Genomic DNA, 27,331 nt, shown 5'->3' with positions numbered 1-27,331 from the left:
AACTGTATATTAACAATTTTTATATTAACAATTTTTCTTTGTAATTGTACGAAAGTTGTGAATGTTTAAAAAATAGAGAATAAATATCAGATAAAGTTGACACATAAAAAGACAAACATCCATTTAAGAAATACATTAACCTTCACTGTATAAATGAACAGTCACTAATATTGCACTTTAGTTTTATCTATAGCTGATCCTGAACAGAGCTGGTTTATAAAGATATGTGTCCATTCTGATTACCTCAAATTAAATGTCTGAAATGAGGGGAAAAAACACTAGTTTTATCAGGGAAATCTTATTTAATGTGTCCATTTTAATGTTTAATTTGTCCATTTTGATTTCACTTCTAGACCTTGAAATTAGGCTTTTGCAATGTTCCTTTGTCATTCTTATTTTTGTCTGGTTGGCAGAGGGATTCATCAAATGTTGTTGTCTTTTAGACAAAAAGAGATGGAAACCATAAATCACCTGAAGCCGTGCACGCTGATCTGAAGAGCATTAGAGAGCTTTCAGTTTGACAAAGAGCCTCACAGGCCAAACTCTTGATGAGGACAAAGGAGTTCAAAACCTTTTTTCAGTTTCTGAAACAAATCCTTTCTCACTTGGTTGTTGTTTTACAGATCTAACTTCAGCTTGTTTAGAAGGTGAATACATTCTCAATTATTATTTTCCCCTACAAATAGGAAAAAGTACATTAAACCTCACCATGGAAATTTACAAAGGATGTTTCACACTTTTTAATTTTAATAATAAGCATGAATCTTCATCTTTTGGATTTTGGTATGTATCATTCTACTTTGTCCGACTGAGTGAAAAAATCTTTTTCATGATCATCCCTTACATTTCAGTGAAGCTGTTTTCTTTTTTCTCATGCATGAAATAAGCTTCAAACTAACTTGCAGATAAGTTCTCATAAAAGCTATAGACTAGAAGAAATTAGCCAGTTTTAGATTGCGAGCCTCTTTTTTAACCCATTTCCTTCCTTGTGTCAATGTTCTGCTACATCATGTGTTCCTGCCTTTAACAGAATATTTCTCCTTCATGTTGAAAGCAAGAACAGTGTAAGTATTAATTTTGTGGCGGTTCAGCAGGTTTTTCTTGCTGCTCTTCTTTGCACTGCAACCGGTTTGATTAAATAGATTAAAGAATGAGTCAGTGTTTGACGTCTCTGTGCTGTTTTAATTTGAAAGATATATGTTGTGTTGACAGCTTAATAATGGAGTTTGAAGGAAAGTAAACTGAATAAAGTTTTTTATTAAAGTATTCATACCATTTTAATCTGCAAACACAAAGGACCAGCAATGCAGAATACAGAGGGAAAATCCAACCAGGAATATTTTTGTTTTAGTTTCTAGTGCAAATATCTTGGTACACTTGAAATAAGACAAAACTAATTTGCTAATGACTTTTCAACAAGAAATCGGAGCTTGCATTAAGTCATTGAATCCTTAATATTGATTAAAAAGTAGTAGCTACAGGCAGAGGAGGGGAGCATGTCCAAAAATTGTACTCGAGTAAAAGTAACACTACTTCATTGTATTTTTACTTAAGTAAAAGTAAAGAGTAGCTGTCCAAGAAATTACTGAAGAGTTAAAAAGTCTAGTCAAAGTAAAAGGTCTACTCAAGTACTGAACTGATCAAATTATCAATCATTTAATATTTTAAAATTATGTCATCATCCATTTTCTTGACACCCTTGTCCCTTGGTGGGGTTGGGAGGTTGCTGATCTCTGGATAATGTTCTGGGTGAGGGGCGGGGTCACCTGGACAGGTTGCCAGTCTGTTGCAGGACACACAACCATGCACACACACACTCATACCTAGGGGCAATTTGGAGAGGCCAATTAACCTGACAGTCATGTTTTTGGACTGTGGGAGGAAACTGGAGTACCTGGAGAAAACCCATGCATGCACAGGGAGAACATGTAAACTCCATGCAGAAAGACTGGGGCTGGGAATTGAACCCAGAACCTTCTTGCTGCAAGGCAACAGCTCTACCAACTGTGCCACTGTGCAGCCCCAATTATGTCATCAGATGAACCAAAATGTAAAGTTAAGTGAAAATGTTTGTTGGTATTTTGAGGATAAGAATGTAAATAATTAATATAAACATCAGATAATAAAATCAGATGAAACAAACACAGTGTGTCTGTGTCTGGTGAATGTTTGGTTGAAACATTTTTGTTCTTCTTTCAGTGGGTAGAGAATTTAGAAATTTTACTCAAGTAAAAGTAGCAATACTTCATAATAAAGTTACTCAAATAAAAGTACAAAGTAGTAAAAGTAATCCTATCAGTGCATATTTTTTCAAAAAGTTACTCAAGTAAATGTAACTAGTTACCATCCAACTTTGTCTCTAAGTGACATAATCTGCCAGTGGAACAAGACATTTTTCACATGTTATAAATTCAAATGTTTTGTTCCACCTGCAGCATAACTATGCATTTTAATCAGATGTCATCTTCTTTTGCTGTTTTTGTCCTGTTTGGAGTTCATTTCCGCTTTGCACTATGCTATTTGTTTGTTTTGTTGCAAAATTTATAACTATTATTATTAGTATTACCACAGTATTCAAATCAAGGATTATAAGATATCGCATACAATTTCAGAAATGTCTCTCATTTGTCGCAGAATGACGTAGAAAAACCCAGCAGTGACACATTTCCAGGCGTTCTGCGTCTTCCTCTGGCCGCAGACATGATGAGTAATGACCAGAAGCCCAAACATGAACCATCAGAGCTGCTCTGATTGCTGCCGGAGAGCAAACATTTGTTTGGTTTCTCTGTGCAAGCACAGATAGGCCTCAGCTGAATTGACAGGGTGCCCTAAATTGTATCGGTGACGCCCGATCCTTCGTGTCAGAACCATTAAAGAAGAAGACTGGGGTGTGATGATAATGTATTGATCAGGCTGTGATGGATGGCCACGGAGGAAATATAAGTGAAGTTCCCGTTTGGGTTGAAAACAGTCCGAACCCGACCAGCTGACCGTAGAGACACCATGCTTTCTGCAGCTCTGTTTTACCTCTTAGCTCTGATTTGCTCTGCGACATGGACGCACACTCTGCCCGTTTATCCAGAACCCAACGTGGAACCACAAGCAGGTAAGATTCAAACTTTACTCCTGATTTTAAAATGGAAATCAGGAAAAATCTTATTACACTGATTATTAAATCGTATTCTTATTATCAGAAAATTTACTTTCTAAAAAAGCCAAAAACACAAAATCTTACCAAGTATTTTCGGTCTGCTTTATAGTGCAAATATCTATAGTACACTTGAAATAAAACAAAACTAACTTAAAAGTAACTTTTCAGCAAGATATAAGATCTTGTTTTAAGTAAACAATTCCTTGATATTTATGAATAAGTGCTAGTTTACAGATCATTTCACGAGAAAAAAACAAACAGTATTCATGACTACAAGCATAACGTTACAAAATTAAAACTCAGATATTCTTTGACAAGTTGCAAATCTGTTAGATCTGTTTACTGAGTTTATAAAGTCAGATATTTACAACAAAAAGTGACCAAAGTCTAGGGTTTAAGTGGTAAATTTAAGAGAGGCATATTTAGATGTTTTCCAAAAAGTGTAACAGTTAAATCAACAACGCAAAAACTAAAAATCTTACAAAGTATTTTGGTGTAGTTTGAAGTACAAGCACTTGACAGTGCACTTGAATTAAAACAAAACTAATTAGTAACACATAAGAGCTTATTTTAAGTAAATATTGATTTAAAAAGTGCTAGTTCCACTGGCAGATTATTCCATTTAAAACATTACATTTTTCCCATAAGTGGAATAATCTGCCAGTGGATCTAGCACTTTTTCACCAATATTAAGGTTTTATTTACCCAAAATAAACTTTTGTATCTTGCTGATATGTACTAAGATATTTAAACCAGAAAATAGTCCAAAAATACTTGGTAAGATTTTGTGTTTTTGCAGTGTAAAACATCAATGTAAATCAAAAAAGGTGTTTTATTTCAACAGATTTCATTCATAAGTTGGTGTCAGAGGTGGAAGATGGAGTCAATGCTGCTGAGGAGGAACAGAGAGACGCGAATAACCTTTACCCTCTAATGATGCACCAGAACGGAGGGAGAGACTCCTGGACCAAAGGTAAAACTGGGACAAATGTACCAACTTTTACAGCAAAAAATACAAAAAAGATGAACTATGTGACATTAACGGTGTGATAACTTATTCCTTTAGGGGCAAAGGATTCACCACCACAGAGAAATTTTGCAAATATGGTAAGAGTGTGATAATTAGTACATATTTATCAGGATGACTGCAAAATTTCAATACAGGTTTGAAGAAAAGCAGAAACCAAAATGTCACTAATGTTTTACTTAGAATAAACTGACTAAACAAAAATTGTTAAACTTGTATTTCTGAATCAAATTGTTTATTTTATTTTTCAGGTAGATGATCTCAAAGAAGTCGTCCTGAAGCTGGCTGCAGCAGACAAGCTGCGCTCTCAGGGCTTTGTCCGATCAGAGCAGAGTCTGCCCAAAACAAACAAAAGAGGTGAGAGAAGAGGCGATTTTTTTTCTCTGATAAACTCGACACACTTGCTTCCTTTCTGAATAGTTTGAAGTGATGTTTATTTAAATTTTTTACCCAAGCTGTAAAATGGCAGCCTTTTCAGATAGTTTTGTAATTTATCCCCTGTGTTTGACTGGACTGTTTTCTGCTTGCAGCGTGTTTCTGGAAATACTGTGTGACCAACTAGAGCCCAGTAGGCCGATGCTTAGATCCTGGCTTTGGAGAACGTTCCCACTCTTCATCACTTTTATTTTATTCCCCATCGAATATGTTGTCTGTACCAGATATAAAAAAAGAGGATATATTTTTAAACCTGTAAAATTGTCTTTTTTTGTGACTGAGAATAAATTAGAGTATCTGAAATGGCCTCTACACCCAGAGATCTGGTTTTATTTTCCTGAAGAACAACAGAAATATCATGATGAGGAACAAGTAGGTTTATTTAATAGTGTGTTTGTTAGAGTTCATCAAACTAAAATTAACTGTCATATACATGAATATACCTATGCAGGTGGTTTTGATTTTTAAAAAGCATTAAAAAATATTTATATGTACACTATAAACAATAACTCAGCTAAACAGTAAATTGCACTCTGGCTCTTTTTCATCTGAGTAACTAAAGATAAACATGTGAAATGATGTTTCAAGGTACTGAATGTCTTATTCATCAGGTGAGCTCATATTTATGACAACAGCGCCCCCCAGAGATCACTTTTGGGGTTACATTTTGGAGAATAACGATGAGATGTGAGTTTTTATTTCCGCTTCGCGACGCCAAAGTAAGCCTTTTCGATCTCGATGTCGGCCGGACATGTTTGTTTGAATTCCTCCCGTTCGTAGGCGTTTTCCAGGTACCTCCAGACTCCTGTGAACTCGGCTGGGATCTCAAAATCGCAGTACTTCTTGGCAGCGACCTGGAAAAGAAATCAACAGTTAGCAGAAAGAAGGTGGTGTCAAATTTTTCAACTTCAGATCCACAACATGCTAGCTAATGTTAAAACCGCAAGATGAATGCGGGTAACCATGGTAACTAGCGAGCGTTTAAAGGCGAGCAATAACTCATTCTGCAGTCAGGTTGCGCGCGCATGCGCCGTGTTTACAACCAAATAATCCCCGGCATTAACATAATTTATAAAAAGTCAACAAACAAGATTATATTTTCACCCATATATGGGATAAAACAAAAATATAATGTTATTTTCTAAAACATTTTTTTATTTAATTAAATAAATTAAAAAAAACTTTTATTAAATAATATTTTTTGTTTGTTTGTTTAACAAAATAAAGATTTTTTTTTTTTTTACTCAATTTGACTTATCTCTGGTGGTGATCCAATCTCAATTTTGGAAACACTCGACGTTTCTGAAGTATAATGAAAATAACTTCAATTTGTATAACTTGAGTAGGTCCCAGTCATATTTATTTAGGGACTTCTTTTACAATTAAGATTTCTGAATTCAGATCTCATTTTAACTAGTGACAGAGAAACAAAATTCACCTGTCTGAAATTTATTTATTTCAAATAGGTTTTTAAAAACAAGAAAGCAACTAATTAGGACAAGAGAAAACATGTCCATACATACCCAAAAACAAAACAATTAGCTTACCACTGCTTTTCTGTTTTAAAAGGAGTAGGAAGAAATGAAAAGTAATCTTACTTTAATGAAATATATTATTTACCGACTCAGTCAACGCAATTCATTAAATACACTGTATGTTATTTAATCAATGTCACTTTGAACACAAGCCTGCAGTTGTAATTAAATCGAGTAGTCTGGTTTATTTGTGTGGATGAACAGACCTTCAGTACAAACAGCAAAGATGAGAAGAAGAGTTGTCTTTCTCACAAGTATGCCATTTTTTTAAAATAAATGTTCAAATTTGTTTGGAAACAGCTATTTTGTGCATAAAAAGTGATACCAGTATAGGCAAAATTGGTAAAAGTTAGTAGCAGTAAATTCAGTGAATATTTCTGCTAAAGTTGATTTTGAAATCAATGTTAGGTTCATTGTTTGGGCTGTTCTTGATGAAGATGGGCTAGCTGGAGATGGGCACCAGCACCTCTCCCGACCCCACTGAGGGACAAGGGTGTAAGAAAATGGATGGATGGATGGATGGATGTTAGATTCACTGAAAATAACTAAATTTATTTTATTGTCCACCATCAACATTAAGCCAATAGATGTTGTTTTAATTATTTCTTTGATTAAATAACCTCTTGTTTTTCATAACCAACTTGGATTCCAGCGACAGATATGAACTTTTGTTTGTTTGTTTTAGAACTTGCTGGTTGAAAACTTTAATATCTACATATTCCTTGTTTGATCAACACAAGGCCTTTTATTGGTCCAGTCTACCCAAACACATGTGAAACCCTTTTTAACCCTTTATTTTTTTCCTGACTTGAATAAAAACCTCACACATGTCTCACCCTGATGACGTGCAGCTTGGGCAACAGGTTGCAGTCTGCTAAGGTGAGACGGTCACCGTCCAGAAACTTCCTTCTGGAGATGGCGATGGTTTCTGCAGAGTTGTGATCAATTTCCTCAGGGAGCGGGCTGTTTAAGTATTCGTCCAAACGCCGAAACTCTCGTAGGAGAATCTTTTCCTGTGCTGAAAGATCAGAAGAAAACCGAGATTTTGCACCGTCGTTATCCAGCAGTCCTTGAATTAAACATTAAAAATCTGTGAATCTATTCCTTCAAAACAAAAATCTACAAGAGTCCAAGCATCTCAAGAGTTCTGGTCTCCCGAGGCTACTAGTTCAATAGGATACACTCTAAATCAGCTAAGTCAAGACCTGTTCTTAACAGTTATCATCCTGAAACTTTTAGATGCATCCCTAGTCCAACACAACAGCACCATATGCTCAAAATTTGCCAAACAGAAACCCTGACCAACAAAAACCTGTCTTTGGCACTGCGGCCTTGGCTGTCTGAAGGCTCCTGACCTTTGATTTAAAGTGAGGAGCAGTGTGAAAGTGAACCACACCAGCTGAAAATGTAACAAATGTTTACATTTTGGTTGCAATCGACCGAGTCCACTGGACTGTCAGGTGTGAAAGCACCCTTAGAGATTCGTCAGTAGTTGCCATGGAGAGAGGGTCCAGTTTGGGCTTTCTTATTTGGCCTTTGCATAGACAGATTAATTAATCACAAACAAACTTACGGGCATTGTTTGGGCTGTTCTTGATGAAGGCGGAGAACTTTGCAAAAATGTCTGAACCCACGTCAAAGGACTCTTTGTTCACCGGGCTGAGATGGGGATACCTTTAACAGAGAAGTGAGATTAGAAGCCTTAATGTTTACTTTCATTTAAGCGTGAGCAACATACTCAAACTCCCACTTCACTTGGTATTTGAATAATGGTGTGAAGCAACAATACCTAGGAGGGGCAAGTGTTTGTTCAAGGAACTCCTCAATTTTGATGAAGTCTGTTTTAAGGGTGCCATTGTAGAGGAGGAAAGGAGGGTTTGTCCCCGGGGCCAGGTCTTTGAGCTCAGCTGGCTTCCTGGAGAAGACACACATAGAACAATGAAGGGGCAACATTTTAATTCTGTTATCAAGCACATCAACACTGAGGCTAAATTGACTGTTGAGGCCCAAGTAGTTATGTTTGTAGACGAAGTAGGCATTTGAAAAGGAAGACGTGTCTCAACCTTAAATGGGCAACCAAACAAGGCATTCCTCAAAGACCAAGCCTGATTGTGCGAAATTAACATCTGTCATTTAATTTTTTATTTTTTAAAAGTATTGCTAGCTAATCCATTTTCTTTGGGATCGGACTTTCATGTACTTATTCTTTTGTTGTAACCCAGTGTATCAGAAGACTGCAGGGTTAATTACCCTTACTCACTTCGAAAAGACGTCATGTGGATTGTGTTAGCAAATCCGACATTAGCAGCTTTGCTTAAAAACAAAATTGGTTTTGGTTACTGAAATAATATGAAACTGTAACAAATGTAACATAAGTAGTAAACAAGTAATAAATACATAATAAAAAAAAATAGTGTAATTATACTGGCTTTGAGACTAAGAAATCACACTCAGCATCGTATTTTCTTGTTCAACTCTTTAAAGCAGTCAGCGCAGATGATTTCTGCTGCTGAAACTTGCCAACTGTTTGCTTTTTAAAATCGCCACTTTCTTTGAGGATGTCAGAATCAAACATGTCACTCTGGATTATTAATAATACTAGCAGGCTGTTGGGTTTATGCAACTCTGGGAGTGGTCGTCTGCTTGAAAGGCCTGCCTGTGTGTGTAATGAATCACTCATTTATCTACATCCTTACAAAATTTCCTGGCCCTATTTGCTTGTTGGTTCTGACCCTGAGAAATACACACAATAAATTCCCAATTAAAGAAGGTGTTGGTTTGAAAGTGACAGAGATCTTAGTACTTTTATACTTTTACAGGCTCACTTTGACAACCCAATGTGAGCAACACAGTGTGACAGCTGAGAAGTGGTTTGGATTATGACAAAACTATAGTGTGCTCTGTGCGAAAGTCCCCATGACCAGATGCTCAGGAAATGATTTTTTTCAGCAGAGGGGTGCTTACTTCCTCATATCAACAGTGGTCACTGTAAACTTGACTCCTTTCAGCCACAGCACCATGAAGAGCCTCTGACAGAAAGGACAGTTCCCAATGTTTTCACCATCATGCCCAGCCTAGAACAAAAACACAACAAATTAGGTTAGATATGTTGTTTTCAAACTCAAGAGTAACTTTGTGTTTTATCCTGTCAGCTGTTTCTCTCTAATCTTTTCTGCTGATTTAAAGGTTATTCAGGCAGCAAACACAGCATTTGGGACATTTAAAGGCCATTTTCTCCTTGGAAGGGAAATGCAGGCATTGTGTTGCAGCGGAAAAACACATACACAGTCCAAATTCAGCCACTTGTGATCAAAGCCAGTCACAATCTGTGCCAAGATTCAGATAAGATTCAGTTTTATGTTTGTTTATAAACTTTAATACAGAAAGCATAAGTTAAGTGGTGTGTTTTTTTTGGTACAAGTGTGTGCCTAGTATGGCCATGAACCTGATGGTGCTTAAGTTGGTATTTAAACCAAAGCTTATGATTCAGTGTTAAAATTACGAGCTATTTCTGTGTTTTAGGGTGCATTCACACCAGTAGTGTTCTTTAAAGCCCTGTTTCTGCTCCCAAAACAGCAAGTGGACTGTAGCGCAGGGCATTCTGGGTAAAAACAACCTAAACAAACACGCAAATAGAGTCCTAGCAGGAGAGATTACATCAAAGACAAAAACAAAAGTGAAATCCTACCACAAGTGCTAAAATCTGACGCTACTTCATTTTTGTTAACATTTTGTGAAGAAGAAAGTTGTGCTCTTGTCTTCTTCTGATATTTTTGTGTCAATTCCTTCAGTAGTTCTTAGTGCAGCGCCACCACTGGCAAGGAGGGAAACAGCTTTTTCTATTAGTGTTGATCTTTTGATCAACACTGATCTTGTCCTGTCAGGCGGCGGGGCCTGGATAATACCCGTGTTAAATGGACGGCGGAGTCTGGCGACGACAGGCGATGACAGGCGCTTAATTTCCGTAACAAAAGTATGTTTTTATCTTTAATCTTTTTTTTTATCTTTTTCTTTTTCAAAATCTCTTTCCTTTCTTACAGTTTATTCAGTGTCACATGCTGTTTTATTTTTTCTTTAATTATGTAAAGCACCTTGAAATGCCTTGCATTTCAAATGTGCTATACAAATAAAATTTTATTGATTGATTGATTGATTGATTGATTTATTGATTGATTGATTTATTGACAGTGCAATGTGAAAGCAAACCACACCAGCTGAAAATATAACATATATTAAAATGTTGGTCTTCAATAGAACCAAGTCTACCGGACTATCAGATGTGATAGTCCATTAAATCATTAAGATGTTCCAAATTTTGACTCATCCGATGCATTATCCTACACTAACCAGACATTCCCGCTATCATATAAACAGTTTTTAATGTTTCTGACAAGTTCAGTAATAAATTTATTTTTTATTAGCAGACAGAGCTTCACCATGTTTGTAAGGTGGCAAAAAAAGGGGACTACAGCAGACACCATGCATTTTTAAACACCACTGCCCAAGTTTTTGGAAAACAAAAAGATATTAAAAGTTATTGACTAAAGTAGCCTATTGTTTTTGTAATTTATTTAACCTTGTGTGTGTCAGCTGATTATTTCTAAGTGACAAAACATTACAAAATGTTTCATGGATGTCCCTGCTGGACTGAAGTGGGTGTGCCTGGTGGTTCAGGCTTGAGGCCACGCAGTTTTCTCTCCATGCTCTTGTCTTCTGGGTGTGCAGTGATAACGTGAGCTCGGTCTGTTGCCTTTATTAACTGATAACAGGCTGCTCTGACCCTCAGCGGAGGGATACAAACATCCTAACATTGACTTCACACGGTATTTGGAAACAGGTCCAGTAAGAAGGAGGTTCTGGTTCTGTTTGGGTACATCAAAGTTTTTTGTGCTGTTTCTACCTGCTGATTGAAAAACAAACAAGGTTTTAACCAAAAGCTCCACCAGACAAAGATACACATCTAGAGTTTTGTTAAAGTTTCATAAGTTTGATATTGAAAGCAACTGACCTGGAAAATGTTTATTTTCTGTTTGTTTATGTTATTTATATTAATTATTTTCATTCAGCTTTAAAATGTCAAAATTTCCACATAACTTTATGTTTTGGTCCATCTGATGATGTCATTTTTAGATACTAAATATAATTCGATCAGTTACTCACTACTTGAGTAAACATTTTACCAAATACTTTACTCTTATTTTAGTCATTTCTTGGACGGCTCCTTTTTACTTTTACTTGAATAAAAACATGTTGAATTAGTGCTACTCTTACTTGAAAATATTTGGGTACTGTAACAGAACCTCTTATGTTCTGTTAGTAAATCCAGCAATTTGGAAGAAATTAAAAAAAATTTACTTACCTTAATGAACAACTCGATGGTTGGCTCCTTTTCTGAGCTTTGTCGAAGTGCCATGTTTAAATAAATTAATAAGTTTCACCAAATTATTTGCTCCAGTCAAAGATTCTCCTTCAGTAAAAACGCTTCCAAGAAATCCTCAAAAACAAACTGATAAGAAGCTGGTAAGTGTGTCCTTGGAGTGTGTCTATTTCTTTTAGGAGAAGCGGTGTCACCTCTCGCCTGCTTGTGTTTGATTGCTCCTTGTAGGGAATCGCGCTGAGCTTTCTTCACAACCCAACTGGAGGGAGGACCTGCAGAAAAATGGGCGGGGAACTGCTGAGCCTCACTCTCTTATATACTCAAACTATAAGAGGAGAAGCTTAAAATAGTTTCCTTTGCTTATTGTGATACACAGGAACTGATAAGGAGGAGTGACTCAAAACATAAAAAAACACAATTCATAACGTCCAGTCAGATATCAACACTCTTGTTGCTATGGAAGGACACAGTGTGAGCCGAGGACTCTGGGAAAAATGACTAATAAACATAGATATTCCCCATCTGCTTTGGATACAGGAAAGTAAATAAAATATGCACTTTCTCCTAGTTATTTCCACACACCACAGTTTAAGACACAACTGGATGAATGTTGAGGGAGCTGCTTATTCTTTTCTTAAGCCAATATTGTGAAAAATTTCATAATACTCATTGTGACCATATTTCTGTTTTGGGATGTTCATTGTTTTTATTGGGACTCTCAGTTTTGACACTTGGCAGTTCAAATGCACAGCTGTCAAAACAGCAACCGAGGTTTTTGCTTTCACAAAAAAACATCACAAAGTCAGTATAAGCCAAAACAACTTTACACATAAAACAATGGGAGAGTGAGTAGAAAAACTAAACTCTGCAGCGGTTTAAATGTTTTAAAGTGGTTTTAGAGTGGTACCGAAAGAGAAAAATCAAAGTTCTGTTTTGAAATAACAGTTCAGTTTCTGGTACATTTCTAACAAAAATGTATTTATATTTTTTCTTTTTTTATTTAACAGTGAGTAAATTTTACTTAGATTTTCTGCTAAAATATTACTAATTAAAGTCAGTTAATAATTCCATTATAGAATAATAAATCCAATTGTTCACTGTTACTGTTTGGAAATTTCTAGATAAGATTTTGTTGATGTTTCATCATTAAAAAAAGAGTTTGAAACATTTTACAACAGAAATATGTAACTTTTATATTAAAAGATTATTTGAAACTGTCACTAAGTTTTGACAGCTTGGTAGGAGACAGATAATCTGTGAAAAAATTTCAAGCTCCCCTGCTTTATCTCAGCGTTCAAGAGGACCAACCAGTCAGAGCCAGGAGGCGGGTCTGCTCATCCTGCTCTTCTTCCTCTGTTGCTCTCTGTTAGCCACGGCTAGCATGAATGCTAAGGCTAGTTAGCATGGCCACCGCTGACAGCAGATAGACGGTGTCTCTGTCACGGTAACGGTAAGTAGTTTCTTCGCCGTTAGCACATTTAGCACCGAGTAAATGAGGTTGATGGACCTTACCAAACTCGACCCAGAAACGCCCGTCGAAAGACTCACGTGACTGCATATCTCACAAACATAGCCTCGCTTAGTGTCCATGTATAATTTCATTTCGACTGACTGCAGAATATTTCTGAGTCGATTAGTGTAGCATTTCTGCCGGATTTTCAAAAAATATCAGCCACGACAATGGACAAGGTAACCAACAAGTTCATGTCATCTTTTTTGGACGACATCAAGGTGTTTGAGCCACGCAATGCCTCCAAGATTGTGCGTGTCGCAGCTAAATGATACCGGTCGATGAGGAATACAGCAGATCCTCAGACCCTCAGCATAAATATAGCYGTGGACAAGATCACTGACGCCTATTGTTCTTGCAAGGCTGGGTAAGTCGGGCATTCATGGTTTTGAGGGTGATTTCTGTTGGCAAATGTTCGTATGTGCCTAGGCCTGATACACGGCACTCAGAGGCTAACACGATTAGCGTGGCTAACACGATTACAGTTTAGTAAAAAGCTTTTTCAGGTAAAATAAAATCTTTAATGTATGTCAGATACGGTACACATTGCATATTGATCTGTTCAGCTAATGTAAGGTGGAGAAGTTGTATCGGTACTGCCATTATGCTGTACTTGGCTAAAAGGTTTTCATAATGGATGTGTTTATTATTGACTTTCTTTTTTTCATTCACTAAACACAAAAGAAAGCAAAGCAATAATACTTACACCAGCAGACACGCAAGGCTTTCCGTTTCAGATTTTGGAAATCTGTGAATTTTAGTTCTACAAATACAATCAGGATACCTGACATCGCCAGTACAGATACCCCACTGATGGAGGAGAACTATTCTTTTTCGAGTCCTGACGCAAAAACTTTCTGCCAGTCTGCTAGTCCACAATGTACAATAGCATGTATTTACTACTGTAGCTTGTGTTTGTGAGACGGTCACGCACGTGGTAGCTGCTCTGTGATGTAAAATGGGCATTAGCCAATGAAACGCGGCCCCTGTGGTAAGGTCCATTGGTTAAGACCCTTCCGCTGGCTCTGATTGGCTGTTTTTGGTCACGTTTCTTCACATGGCTATAGTAGCTCAGAGAGGAGTTGGAGGTGATCGGTCTTTTCACAGATTATCTGTCTCAAAAATATTGTCACAAAATGGTGACAGTTTTGGCAAGTATGTAAAAACATTTACTTTAATCAAGGTTGCATACTGCGGCTTTAAGAGTTGTTTTGCACACAGATGTTATAGTATACGAGATGTACTTGAATGCACCATAGGCGAAAGTAACTGACTTGGAAAGCAGCCATTCCCGTTTTTTGGTACCCAAGAGTGATTTAAATTAAGGCATTTCAGCTAAGATTTCTCATGAAGTGTATTTTAATATTTACACAAATGAATGTGTTTTTACTTTTATTTTTTAAAGTTTTAATTTATTTCATTTATTTTGTGCAACTTGTTGCTGTTTCTTGTGATGAATTTTAGCTCACTCAAATTAACAGAAATGTTCAGAATTTCAAATTACATCTGTACAACCTGGACTGCAATATTTGTTTTATTATATTTTAATGCATTCAAACCATATATACCAAATTCAGAGTTTGCAACAATGTTACGTCTAGAATTGAAGAGGTAATTTGTTGTTTTCAAATTCTTTTGTATCGCTTAGTACCATAGAAATCAACTTTATAGTCATGCAATTTATTTGAAAACCTATTAAACACAAGTTTACAAAACACATTCATCCAGAGAAATTGTAAATATATTCTTTGGAGGTTGTGTCTGCAACAAAAAGGGAACTAACACGACTAGGCAGGTGTTTGTAATATTTTAGTTGATCATTGTGTTTTACTGCATAACAGTTTCTTTTCTAGTTCTCCTTTTGTTTTGTGGGTAATGAGTTGAAACCTATTGGGGATTCCCGTCATGATATGAACTTAAAGGTTCATGCTTCTTTCCAATAAAAATACTGAAAATACCTGCAAAGTAAAGCATGTGGTGTTTCTAAACACTTGAGTATGTGAAGATGTCTTAAATTGAAAAATGAAAGCGGTGGAGGGGTGCAGGGTCAGTTTTCAGGACTGCTGATTCTTGTAAAACGATCTCATTTACACAAAAGGGTGGAAGAGAAACTATATTGCAAAATCCCCTCTGGTACAGTGAATACTTCCCAGAAGACACGTGTCCAACAGTAACAGAGAAAGATTGTGAAATCCATTTTAAGGAATTTAAAAAGCACGTCCTGTGGATGAACAGACTGGGAGTTATGTGTCTATTTAACATGCAGATCTAAAAGAATTTGGAAAATTCAAACTCTTGATAAACAAAACATCACATTAAAATAAATAACATTGGAAACTCTGACCCAGGAGAAGATGACCTGATACTTTGCAGCTATCTTGACCCCAGCTTTCTTTTCTTTTTCCTGCTTGTAAATCCAGGACATGGATTTCCAGCGAACGATTCAACACTTCATCCATACTCCCTCTGGGAGGCGAAAGGAATTTTTTTGCACAGTACGATGGGAGTTTCCCTCCCACACGTGTCCGTGGTTTAAATATTTAAAAAGCGAATTCTCCCTTACAGCAGTCAGATTTGATTAATTAACTGGTGATTGTACTGCTGTTACAGTAAAACTAGGGTTGAGTTAGACGATTTAAATGGCCGGTTGGAATTTAATTTGTAATTTCTGCGCTGTGTTTAGACTCTTTCCGTTTGGTTGCTATGACAACAGCAGAAAAGTTCCGTTCCGTTAACGTACTTTTTCTACTTTTCTATCTGCCATCTATCGCCATCGACATGATTTTGACCAGCACTCAAGTCAAAGTTTGGCCAACAAAGTAGAAAACAACTGATAATCTCCAAACTTTTTATATTTTTTGCTTTTCTTTGAATAAAGCAACAGTCTGAAACCTTGTTTTATGTTTTGGATCTTTAAGAATTTAGATATTTCATAAAAGGTTTGTTTATTATTGAGCAGGTAGAAGTAAAAAAAGGAAAAATCACAATAAACTCATTCTTGCATTTTAAATGTAACAAATTTTGTGACCTGAGAGTAAATTTGCTAGTTTTGGGCATTTAGGGGCAAAAAGTTTGTTTATTGAGTAGGTAGAAGTAAAAAAGGAAAAGTTTGGACGCTACTTCAATAGATGTTATTCAACGTGATACTTGCTTGAAGAAACTTGCATACTTTGGGAAATACCCTTTTTTCTCTTACTTCCTCTTCTCCAGAAAAGTAATATCGCTGCAGAAATCACCAAATTTTATCAATTGTTTTTGATTTAGTTTCAAAATATCAAATATCTTGTTACAATTGAAATAAGACAAAACTAACTTACCTTTTTAGCAAGATAGCTTGTCTTAGGTCAACAATGTCTTAATATTGATTTTAAAATGTCCTAGTTCCGCTTATATTATTTCACGTATAACAAGACATTTTTCTCTTATTATAAGTGAAATAATTAAGGAGTTATTTACCTAAAGCAGGCTTCTATATCTTGCTACGGAGTTACTTGTAAGTTAGTTTTGTGTTAATTCAAGTGTGCTTGAAATTAGATCAGAATACTTGGTAAGGATTTGTGTTTTTGCAGAGATAGGAAAGCCAATCTGTCATGGAGAGAGACACACAGCAGCTGGAAGTGACCTCTTGGAAAAAGAGGGCCTTATCTCCATAAACAGGACCCTGACAGTGGAGAACGGGGTCCAGGAAAATGACACTTGATTTTGTCATTGCACACACAGCAAGGTCAAGAGTTGATACTCTGCTGTTCTGTTTGTAAAAGTCAATGTTTTAAGCTAGATTTTTGACTCATTGCCCGTCATTTGGAGGAAATTGCCATTTTTTCCATACATTTTTGGCTAACTTCAGTTATATTCCATGGTCTTGCTGTCTTGGAGTCAGAAAGTCTGACACTTCCAGAAAGATCCATGGAAAATGTCAGCACTTATGTCCAACCCTACAAATTAAATAGTGACCAATAACACCTCCTGCCCATTTATTCCAACACTGATGTTTCTTTATGTTACTGCTCATCCTATGTAAACATCTTTCAAAGAAACTTTTATCTCGGTCGCTTTTAATTACCTATATTAAGCCAACACAAGTGTGGAAATATGCTGAATTGAGCAGGCGTGTTTCTGTTCTGTTTCCATGTGTTTTCATTCTGGGTTCAGCCGTCATTTCCTCTCAGCTCCTCAGATCACGTTCTCAAAGCGTTTCGTCAGCTCGGTTCACCTGGTTTCCATGTCGCTAACCACATTCGTCCGACCTCTTCCACTTTCTTTTACTCCATACAGGATCCAGGCATTTGGTCCTGGATTATCATGTTTCTTATTTGGACTTTGGATATTTTTTTAAAGTATATTTTTCCTCCAATTTATTTTTGTCTTCTATCATAAAAGTGCAGCTATTCTTTGTTATTGTTTATGTTTTTATGCAGAGAGAGAGGCCTTTCTGTGTGTAGCAACAGGATAATGTCTTATTGCTTCATAAGAAAGTGAAGAAGTTCAGATCAGAATACGAAACGCCACTTTTATTATTATCCCAACAATAAATTGACAAGTTGTTTCTAAAATTAAAGTGAAAAGGTTCTGAGGTTTCCAAGTTTCAACGTTTTCCTCCTAAGGTAACGATGGTCATTATGGTCAAACAACATCAATTTAGTGTCATTAGACCACAGGACATCACTAAATATTAACACCTTTGTGCTTCATCAAACTGTAATATAACATTTTATGCAGGGTTTGAAGCCCTGGCTTCTTCTTTTCTGAGCGGCTTTTCAGTCCGTTGTGGTAAAGGATTCGTTCCACCGTGTTTCACAGAGGCTCTTGATTTTTTTCTGTTAGAAACGGTCATTATCGCAGCATAACATTTTCATTTCTGACAGTATAAATGCATGTAATTTACAGTCCATGTGACCTGTTTACAAAACCATGACATCATCATCTGGGTTTTACCAAATTGTTTAAATTGTCTGGTTTGAACTGTTGTTCACACAGCGAACTGCAGGGAGGTTGTGCTTTGTATTTTTCTTTTTGGAGACACAAAGACATCATTGACCCGTTTCCAAGCACAGCAAACCCCAGTGCTGCTTTGTTACTAAACACTCACAATGATAGAGGCATGGAGTTTCCTCACATCTTTATGTTTTCTTTCTCTTTTTCTTGCTCTCAAGACGCCCGTTGCACTTTCGGCACCTGATTTCTCTCGTAAGTTCCTCGCTTTCCTCCCTTTTTTTAATGTGTGGGTAAAAAAATGCTGATGCGTGATTTTCCACATGTGTGGGCTTCCACAACAGGAAGTGTCGGAAAGACATTTCCTAACAACATGCACATCCTTCTTTCTAAGCTGATGATTTAGCTGCATGATTGAAATCAGATATCTTTCTTTTTTTGACAGTGAAAGTAATTGCTGTGTGGTGATTGCTGAGACGCGGTTTTGTTTTTAAGTTTTGTGTATCTTGACAGTAGCTGTTAGAAGTTTTTGTTTGGCAAAAAGCTAATAATAGCTCTTTGTGAATAAGTGCCTGGTACGGCCAGAGAGCAGCAAACAAGCAAATGTCGCCTACGTAGGACATTACAGAGCTGTGCAAAAGTATTCAGGCTTTCTATGCTTTTCCTCATTTTGTGAAGTTGCAGTCATAACTCCATTGTATTTCATTGAGATTTTATGCAGAAGTAGTGCCAAAATGTGGAAGGAAATGATGCAGATTTCAATATTTTTTAGAAAATAAAACTATAGCATGCATTTTGCACTCATCCCTCTTTATTCTGATGTCCTTAAATAAGCATATCAGAATATTCATATTTATGGAGTCCAACCACTAAAGGGATTGAAATGTGTTCTAAAGCATGGATAAATATTTCAGGCTCTGGAAGTAAAGAGTTAATAGAGACATACACTTCATGCTTGCAACTTGCAAAATATGGTTGTACAAAGGAATAGTTGAAAACATGTTCTGCATTATTTTTGTCCACTTTACAAATATATACTACTTTGTTCCATCACATAAGATCCTGATAATATACGTTAAAGGTGATTTATTATGCTTCCTCAAATAGAAAAGGATAAGTATATAGCTTATGCAAAACATGTTCATTACTTTTTCTGCACAAAATAATTCTTAAAAATTAGATTTTAGTCTATTTTGAGCTCCTTTCAGATTGAGATGTTCAGGGGGCCTCTTGTCACTTTAAATCCAAATAATCTGCTGGCCACGCCCCCAAACTCAATGCTTACACTCACACGTGAAAATGGCTGCAATTTGACACACAGTTATACAACTGTACGTGTTTAAAAAGCAGAAGTCGAGCCTCCTGCACAACCAACAGGCAAGCAGGAAGGGGTTTCTGGATGGTAAGTCAACAAAAAAACGCCACTATCTGCATATGAATTACTTTTAGTTACAATAACAGTCATATTCATTTACCTACATCATTTTATGTATATATATTTATATTTTATACACTTTTATCTCTTATGGTTATATTTGTGTTGTTAATATTTAACACCTTAGATGGAGTAGCTTGTCAACGAATAGCCAATTTCCCCATGGGGATCAATAAAGTGTATTCTATTCTATTCTATTCTATTCTATTCTATTCTATTCTATTCTATTCTATTCTAAAACCAGATAACCAAATGAGCTGGAACTCAGTTTGGGTTGCTAGGTGACGGGTGAACTATGCTGGGGTTGCTAGGTGACAGCCAAGTGCCCATTGATTGTGACGTTACATTCTGCAGGTTTTTGCACCAAAAATATTAACATAAACCTCAGGGTGTTTTTTTAAGCGTGTTGGCTGTTTCTAGAAGCAGTAGAAACCCAAACTGAAGTACAAAAATATGAATTTTGGGTAGTAGAGTCCCTTCTCTAGATTTCCTAGTTTGTGTTTATACTGACAAATGTAAAAGTTGTCCTCTAGAAATAGTCAAACTACATTCAGTCAGTAACTACTCCATTAAATATGAACCACAGTCCCTGAGTTTTGCCTCACCGGCAGAGGTGGATCCCACATGACAGCATCAGAGGAACTACTGTACACACATAAGAGGCAGGGGGCCTCTACAGGAAATACAGACGGGAGGGGAGACTTCAGTTCGGTGTCTTTGTGTTTCTGCGAAACATGATTGTCTGTGTGGTCAGACTCCAAACATTGTCTTGGAGAGTTACACCCAGTGACGGAGACTTGGGGACACCACCCTGTCCACATGAAGCCGGGCTGAGTCACATGGACTGTAAATAGTCACATACACACAAATAATTGGTTAACAAGACATCCCTGATGAATAAATATGAAAGAGGGGGGAAGTGGAATAATCTCATATTTGTGTTTCAGTGTATCTCCACAGTATTCTGAAGAACCACACGGCTCACGCTTGTGAGGGAGACCTGCTCGTCATCAAGTGTCCCTCCAGGACATCTGTAGCCGTCCTATCGGCCTTCTATGGAAGACGTGTCCCTTATAAACACTTGTGCCCTGCACCAAACGCAAACATCACAGCAGAGGAGGAGGACACAGATTGTACTTCCTCCACCGCTTTAGAGGTAGATGAGACTTCAGTCATGTGATTTATTACAGATATTTCCCATAATTTTCCATGCCATTGCCACTGAAACAACGTTAGCTTCTGACCGGGGACGTTCTTTGCAAACCCACAGACAAAATGTCATTGAATTTTACATATTTTTTTCTCACTTTTAATTGTTAAATTAATTTAGCATAAATGCTGCCTCATACTTTCTGATTTTAGATGACAAAGATTTTTGTGGTGAAAAGTTTTATCAAGTTATATATTGTGCCTTTATTAATCTGATGCTGAACATATTACCAGATAAAACTTTCCACCACAATACCCTCTTTTGATAAGAAAATTACTATTACTATAAAAATGATAGAACATGTTTTTCTATCTAATCTTCTTCTTCTGTCTCTAGCTTCAATAAGTTATTTTAACTTACATTTTATAGGGCTGGACAATAAACCAATAACAATATTGATAGACACTTGATCAATATCAATAGCTATGATAGAATATTCAATACATAGAAAACACATCAAACTCCAATTCAGAACATTCTGGGAGATGTAGGCAGCAGAAAAGCTTTAGCCACTCAACCTCTCACAACCAGCTAAAAAAGGTTGGTGGAATCAACTAACTAATCACTCTTTGGTTACCTAGCAACTCACTCACTTTGTGGTTACCTAGCAACAGCCTGACTTGCAGTTTCAAGTTTCAGCACTGTGCCTTGTAACTGCTTAGAAATAAACAATGATGAGGAGTAAAAAGTGGGATAAAGGTTTTTTAGATATTTAAAACAAATAAAACAATAAATAATTATTGATATTGACATTTATCGATATTGACTGATCTGAAACTCTTAAACAGTGATAGGTTTTCACCCATATCTAATAATTACATTTATCAAAAGATTAAAAGTTATGATTTAAAAATGTATTTTTTATTTTCCTTTTTTTCCCCACATCTTCCCTCCAACCTCCTGATGCCCTCACTTTGAAAAATGCAGATTTGTTACATCATTGATTCATGTAGAATGCCAGATGTTTTCCTGCTGTTGCAGAAGGTGCAGTCGGAGTGTCAGGACGAGCGGTCATGTCACATTCCTGTCCTCGCTCCTGTGTTTGGACCGGATCCCTGTCCACTCACCACCAAGTACCTCTTGGTGTCCTACAAGTGCAAACCAGGTACATCAATGAGAACTTTGAAAACAAACTACTGTGTTTTAGACTGAATTAACTAAACTAAACATTTTATTTGATTTTCAGCTCAATATGCTACATGGTAAATGTCACATTAATGCTGGAAAATCCCTGCAATGAATGTTGGACCATTTTTTTTACTTCACACAAATATGGGGATATTACCAGGGATAGAAGATTTTTTTAAAATGTAAAAAAAAAGAAGATATTTTTCTTTACACATCGAGTTCTGCAATTTATAGCATAATTATTTTCATTTAATTATAAACTATTAGCTTTATATTTGACTTTTGTTGTTTTAATTCAAAGTTTGGTTGACTATTTCAAGATATTCTAACTTTTAGTGTACCTCTTCTTAGGCTATGTTACCCCTGCAGCCTGAATGGAGCCAATTCTGATTTTTTGTCAAATTTGACCGTTTTTGCCGTGATCTTTCACACTTGCGAATATGTGCGATCTGTAGTGTTCTCCAGTGTGAACTGTAAACGACCTGAATGTGTCCCGTATGCGCAGTAGAGGGCGCAATAACGTCACACATAGAGAGTGTTAGCTGAAGTAAACATGGATGCTATCGGGGGAGCATAGCTCGGTTTTTAAGTTGTTATTCGACCGCAGCCAGCACATTAACAACTTAATCCTCATTATAGTGCGTCATGGTTGTTAATTTTCTTCCCGCTTGCGAGTATCAAGGCGCAGAATAATGACGTTTGTCGAGTATCAGTTACGTTCAGGTCGGATGAATGAGACCTGGCCGTTCAGACTCAAGTCACATTTGAAAAGATCGGATAGTATCGGATATTCAAACTGGCTTGGATATTCGAAGAAAAATCTGACCTGTGTTGTTCAGACTGTCATGAACAGATCAAATACAGGTCGCATTAAGGCAAAAAAAAAAAAAAAAAAAAATCGGATTTGGGTCACTTTTGACTGCGGCGGTGTGAACCGCCCACCTTATCAGTGCATCAGACTACTGAACGCCCTGTCCCTAAAAAACTTTTAATCCCAAAAGAGCATCCACAGGAAGTGGTGCAGCCAGCCTGAGGCCCACGCCCACCAGTATTCAGGATCTGTTGCCAACTTCCTGGAGCCAGACGCCACAGGACACCCACTGTGCTCCTCCCACTCAGTGGGACACCAATCATTTCACAGTCTGAAACATGTCAGTCTGCAGATGCTTATCTGGTTTTGCTTCATAATTTGTTTTTTCCAGAACACCATCACACAAGACTTGTGTGTGAAAACGAGCGTCTGAGGCTGTTGTGTAAAAACGAGTCCGTCCTCGCCATCTACTCTGCTACATTTGGACACCTGCTTCATGGAAGTCCCAACTGTCCTGAGGAGCCGGGATCAAAATCCGACATGGGTCTGAAGCAAACATTTAGTAATAAACAGGGGGAAAACTGCTATATCTGTGAGGTGTGATATTTGTCTGTTTTGTCTGTTTCAGAGTGTTTGTCAGCTGTGGCTCTGAAGAAGGTTTCCCGCAGGTGTCACGGCAGAGAAAACTGCTCAATCTTTGCAGATACTCAAACCTTTGGGGACCCTTGCTTCCCCGGCACCAGGAAACACCTGCGAGTCTCCTTCACTTGTGGTAAATAACAGAGTGAATGTTGTTATCCACAGCTGAGGCACACCACAAAAACACAAAATGTTACCAGGTATTCTTGGTTTTTAGTGCAAATATCTTAGTATACTTGAAATAAAACAAAACTAACTTACAAGTAAATTTTCAGCAAGATGTAAGATTTTAAGTAAATAATTCATTAATATTGATAAAAGTACTATTCCCCTGGCAGGTTATTTCACTAATAACAAGACATTTTCCCCATGTTATAACTGAACTAGGACTTTTTCATCAATATTGTGGTGATAATTATGATGCAAAGAATGATTCTTCATAAAATCAAAAAAATCATGGACAACCCTGACCATCATCTTCATCAGATCTTGGGAAGACATAGTATCTTCAGTCACAGGCTTTTTCAGATTCTCTGTAATGCAGACCGCTGCAAGAGTAGATGCCAATAGCCATCACGATTTACTTTTTCAAGAATCTGAATTATTTTTTTTATTTTAACTGAATTGAATTGAATATTAAGGAATTCTTGACTTAATTTAAAATCCCGCATCTTGCTGGAAAGTTACTTGTAAGTTAGTTTTGTCTTGTTTCAAGTGTAATAAAATATTTCCACTAGAAGCTAGACCAAAAATACTTTATAAGTCTGTATTGCTGCAGTCCAGCATGTAAACATATAATTTCCTCTTTAGTGCCCAGATATCTTCTTGAAGATGTGGGTCGAGGGTCGACTGACCCCTTCATGATCTCAGACCTCACACACGGTGAGGCACTAATCGGATTTTCTCAGGTTTTGTTGTACGATCTGCCCGGCTGACTGGTCTCTGAGCCCAGACCCCTCTCACCTGCAGGTGGATGGTACACTGGCCCCACCTACAGGCCGCAAAATGTGCTCTTTACCAACTGTCTGGAGATCATTGAAAAAATATTGGGTATGTGCTCTGATACCCTGAGACACCATGGGGTCAAGTTTTTTAATGGACCCTTCTGATATATTTGCCCTCAGTCAGATGTAGAGCAAAAGGCAAATTTAAGGCGTATAACATTTATTTTGAAAATGTGTTTCTTACTAACTTACAGAGAACTCAAGTTAGGTAGAAGTTAATCCAGAGACATCAGCATTCTAAATAATTAGTTGTGACATTTGTGTAAGGGTTTCGTTTTGTTGCTTTCTGTTCATGCACAGATGATAGAGAGTGGGCGCCCCTTATGTTACATACATGCATCTGCTTGTTTAGAAAATGTGCAAATTTCTGCGCACTTATGAAAGAGTGAAAAGTGGAAAGATAGGCTCACCCATCGAGGTGTATATCAAATCTGACTTCGTTCAAATAAAAGCAGCTGAAATGAGTTTTCTGAATGATTCATTACCCTTGAACATTGCCAGATTTTCCATCCATCCATTCATTCTTTATGCCTGCTTATCGACACACCAGAAATTTTACGCATGCGCACAATGTTTGAGGGCAAAAAGCCGATCCTTTTACTTGTCATCTGTAGTTGCTATGCCGCAGTAGAACAACCCAGTCAGCGAAATGAAACCTGGAGATGTTGACGTTATTAATTTAGTGAAGAGCACCGCAGCAAAGGAAAAAACAACCCAGAAAAACTGTTGAAGAACAACTCAAAATGCCTCTTCTTCTTTTTTCTCAATATGGTCTACACTACGTGTAGACACGTTGCCATAGCAACTGACTGACAACAGCACCACTAATGTATGAGGATTCAACACCAAAAAGCACACAAATATTTCCCAGAAAAAGAACAGAACATCCAGTCCGTTACAGTTTTACAGTATTGATGTTTATTTTGCGATTCTTTAGTGATCATCTGAATGCAGCTGTGGTTGATTAACTTATTTAAACACCTCCTGTACTGATGATCTGTCAGTGTTTATGTGTGGATTGCCTTTTTCCGCAGCACATCTACATGTTAAGGTTGTCAAAGTCAAGCTAGCATAACCAACCTACTTCCATTTCCCTCCCTTTTTTTTACTTACAACTTATTTCTGACCTCCTTATCTCATTGTCGTAGTGTTGCATCCCTTTTTCTTCTATATATCACGCATACATTTAAGATTTAGTGCGTTATGTTGACAACTAGCTAAACAGCTAAAACCAGTGGTCTTTCATGTAAATGATCTATAAATGAGGTTAATGGTAAAAGTGTGAAAAAGCTTAAGGCCTATGAAGAATTTTGCTAAGAACTGTAAAGTATCACAATAAACAAAAATAAACACACCTGCCTGCACACAGTTAATCATGCTAATGTTGAGGATTCCTGCAGTAATGCTGATGGTGGGTGAGGTATGGTTGGTGTCAATTTAAAGCTGTTGCTGGGGAAAAATGTTCGACAACCAACCAGATTCTCTCTGCTTTTGTATAAATTTTATTTCAAAGCCACTTATTGGATAGTAACTGTATGAACATGTTTTGCATTTTAGAACTTGAGGTGAATTTATTCCTGCTGTATGTTGATATAGTTGCATCTTTGGTCTACATCAGGGGTGCTCAAAGTCGGCCCTCGAGGGCAGACATCCTGCATGTTTTAGTTCTCTCCCTGGTGGTAATAACCTTTGCAGCATGTCAGTGTTCTCCTTAGGTCTTCTAATGAACCATCATTTAATCCAGGTGAGTTAAACCAGGGAGAGAACTAAAACATGCAGGATGCCGGCCCTCGAGGAACAACTTTGGGCACCACTGGTCTACATGAATATGGAGTGTGTTTGATTTGTGATTAATGATCCCTTTCCTCTCCTGCAGGTCTCCCAGAGAGAGTGGCTCTGTACTTTGTCTCTGGTATTTGTGCCGGTCTGGTGTTCCTGCTCTGTCTGTTCGGGATTCGCTCCACACTGGTGAGAGACGTTAAAGATCTGGTTTCTGACCTGAACTATCAGCTGAAAGCCTCTCGCAGGCAGCGCAAGGAGCTCATGGACGACCTCTTTGACGAAGACGTCTCAGACACTTCGTCCTTCCGCCACCTCACGCAGTCCTACCGCGCAACGGAGACTTTAAGCCCGTCCACCTTGTCAGTGGAACTGGTTGAGAGAGAAGTGCAGCAGACTAGAGCTCATCCCAACGGAGACATTTGGCCACAGCTGGACTCTAGTCCTTACGCTATTCACAAGATTAAAACGTACAACAACTGATTAAAATCTGACAGAAACTAAAAGGAACTTTCATTTGCTGGGCATCATTAATGTAGCAAAGGTTTAGTAGGATTGGTGCGTTTAAAATCAAAACTGACCACATGTTCTTTTAATTAATAATATCCTCATAGGAAAATCTTCCACCATTTTAACTGTTTTTATTAAACTGGTTTGTCTGATGTATGAAAAATAAGAAATTAACACAATGTAAAAATATTAAAACTAATAAAAATTGATTGGTACTCTATACAGTGATGTATTTCTGCATCCATGCACCCAGCCTGCATTTATTTATTCTAGTGGAGCCTACTTGCTGATAGGTATTTATAAATAAGAACAAACTGCACTACAAGAGATTTTAAACAAGCTTTGATATAACATCCTTCAAATTGGTTCAACTCCAATCTCCTGTATCCAAGACGTTAATTAATTCTGGTGTAGAGCACAGAATCATCATATTGATGGTTATTAACCCTTGTGCGTGCGAGGACTGAGGCAAACGTAGAGGTCTATGGAAAATGATACAGGTTTTAAGTGTGTAAAACTTATTTCTGACATTTGTGGGTGTGGGGTTGGTTGGACCCCATTTCGACATACATGGGTTAAATCATGACAGATGCATGGGCCAAAATTATTAGCCAAATATACTCAGGGAAAAAATAAAATAAAATTAAAGAAATTAGTTTTATTTGTATTTATTTTTTGTGCTAAACAGATATTTAGTACAAAACCTAAAAACATAGTCAATAACTTTACATAAAAAAATCTTCGGCGCTGGCTAGCCATCGAGCCACCTAGCTAACTAGAGCTAACCAGTGGTTATCAAGGTGAATTGAGTTTTTTAAGATTTTAGAATAAAAGTGTTACTGCATATT

At 37.2% G+C, this 27,331-nt stretch overlaps 2 protein-coding genes across 4 annotated transcripts; one reads left to right on the top strand and one right to left on the bottom strand.

Moving 5' to 3' along the window:
- Nucleotides 1-4,975: 4,975 nt before the first annotated feature.
- clic2 (chloride intracellular channel 2) lies at nt 4,976-11,804 on the bottom strand. The gene is made up of 6 exons (XM_008420640.2): nt 11,508-11,804; nt 9,113-9,222; nt 7,938-8,063; nt 7,722-7,822; nt 6,985-7,166; nt 4,976-5,467 (listed from the first exon to the last, which is right to left on the bottom strand). The coding sequence occupies exons 1-6, from the start codon at nt 11,559-11,561 to the stop codon at nt 5,309-5,311; spliced, it is 732 nt and encodes a 243-aa protein (XP_008418862.1). The 5' UTR covers nt 11,562-11,804; the 3' UTR covers nt 4,976-5,308.
- Nucleotides 11,805-18,056: 6,252 nt separating this feature from the next.
- Nucleotides 18,057-26,474, top strand: LOC103471561 (protein eva-1 homolog C). 3 transcript variants are annotated; one of them, XM_008420641.2, is made up of 8 exons: nt 18,057-18,222; nt 20,350-20,558; nt 21,594-21,717; nt 22,943-23,095; nt 23,180-23,323; nt 24,001-24,072; nt 24,160-24,240; nt 26,071-26,474. In XM_008420641.2, the coding sequence occupies exons 1-8, from the start codon at nt 18,126-18,128 to the stop codon at nt 26,454-26,456; spliced, it is 1,266 nt and encodes a 421-aa protein (XP_008418863.1). In that variant the 5' UTR covers nt 18,057-18,125; the 3' UTR covers nt 26,457-26,474. The 3 variants fall into 3 exon arrangements, with proteins under 3 accessions (XP_008418863.1, XP_017162455.1, XP_008418864.1); XM_008420642.2 differs by lacking the exon at nt 24,160-24,240 and having other exon boundaries at nt 18,060-18,222; XM_017306966.1 differs by lacking the exons at nt 24,001-24,072; nt 24,160-24,240 and having other exon boundaries at nt 18,058-18,222.
- The last annotated feature ends 857 nt before the right edge of the window (nt 26,475-27,331 follow it).

This window comes from Poecilia reticulata, linkage group LG10 (genome assembly GCF_000633615.1).
Source record: "Poecilia reticulata strain Guanapo linkage group LG10, Guppy_female_1.0+MT, whole genome shotgun sequence".
Lineage (NCBI taxonomy): Eukaryota > Metazoa > Chordata > Actinopteri > Cyprinodontiformes > Poeciliidae > Poecilia > Poecilia reticulata.
Note: the sequence above shows the minus strand (reverse complement) of the source record. Positions and strands in the feature narration are given on the sequence as shown.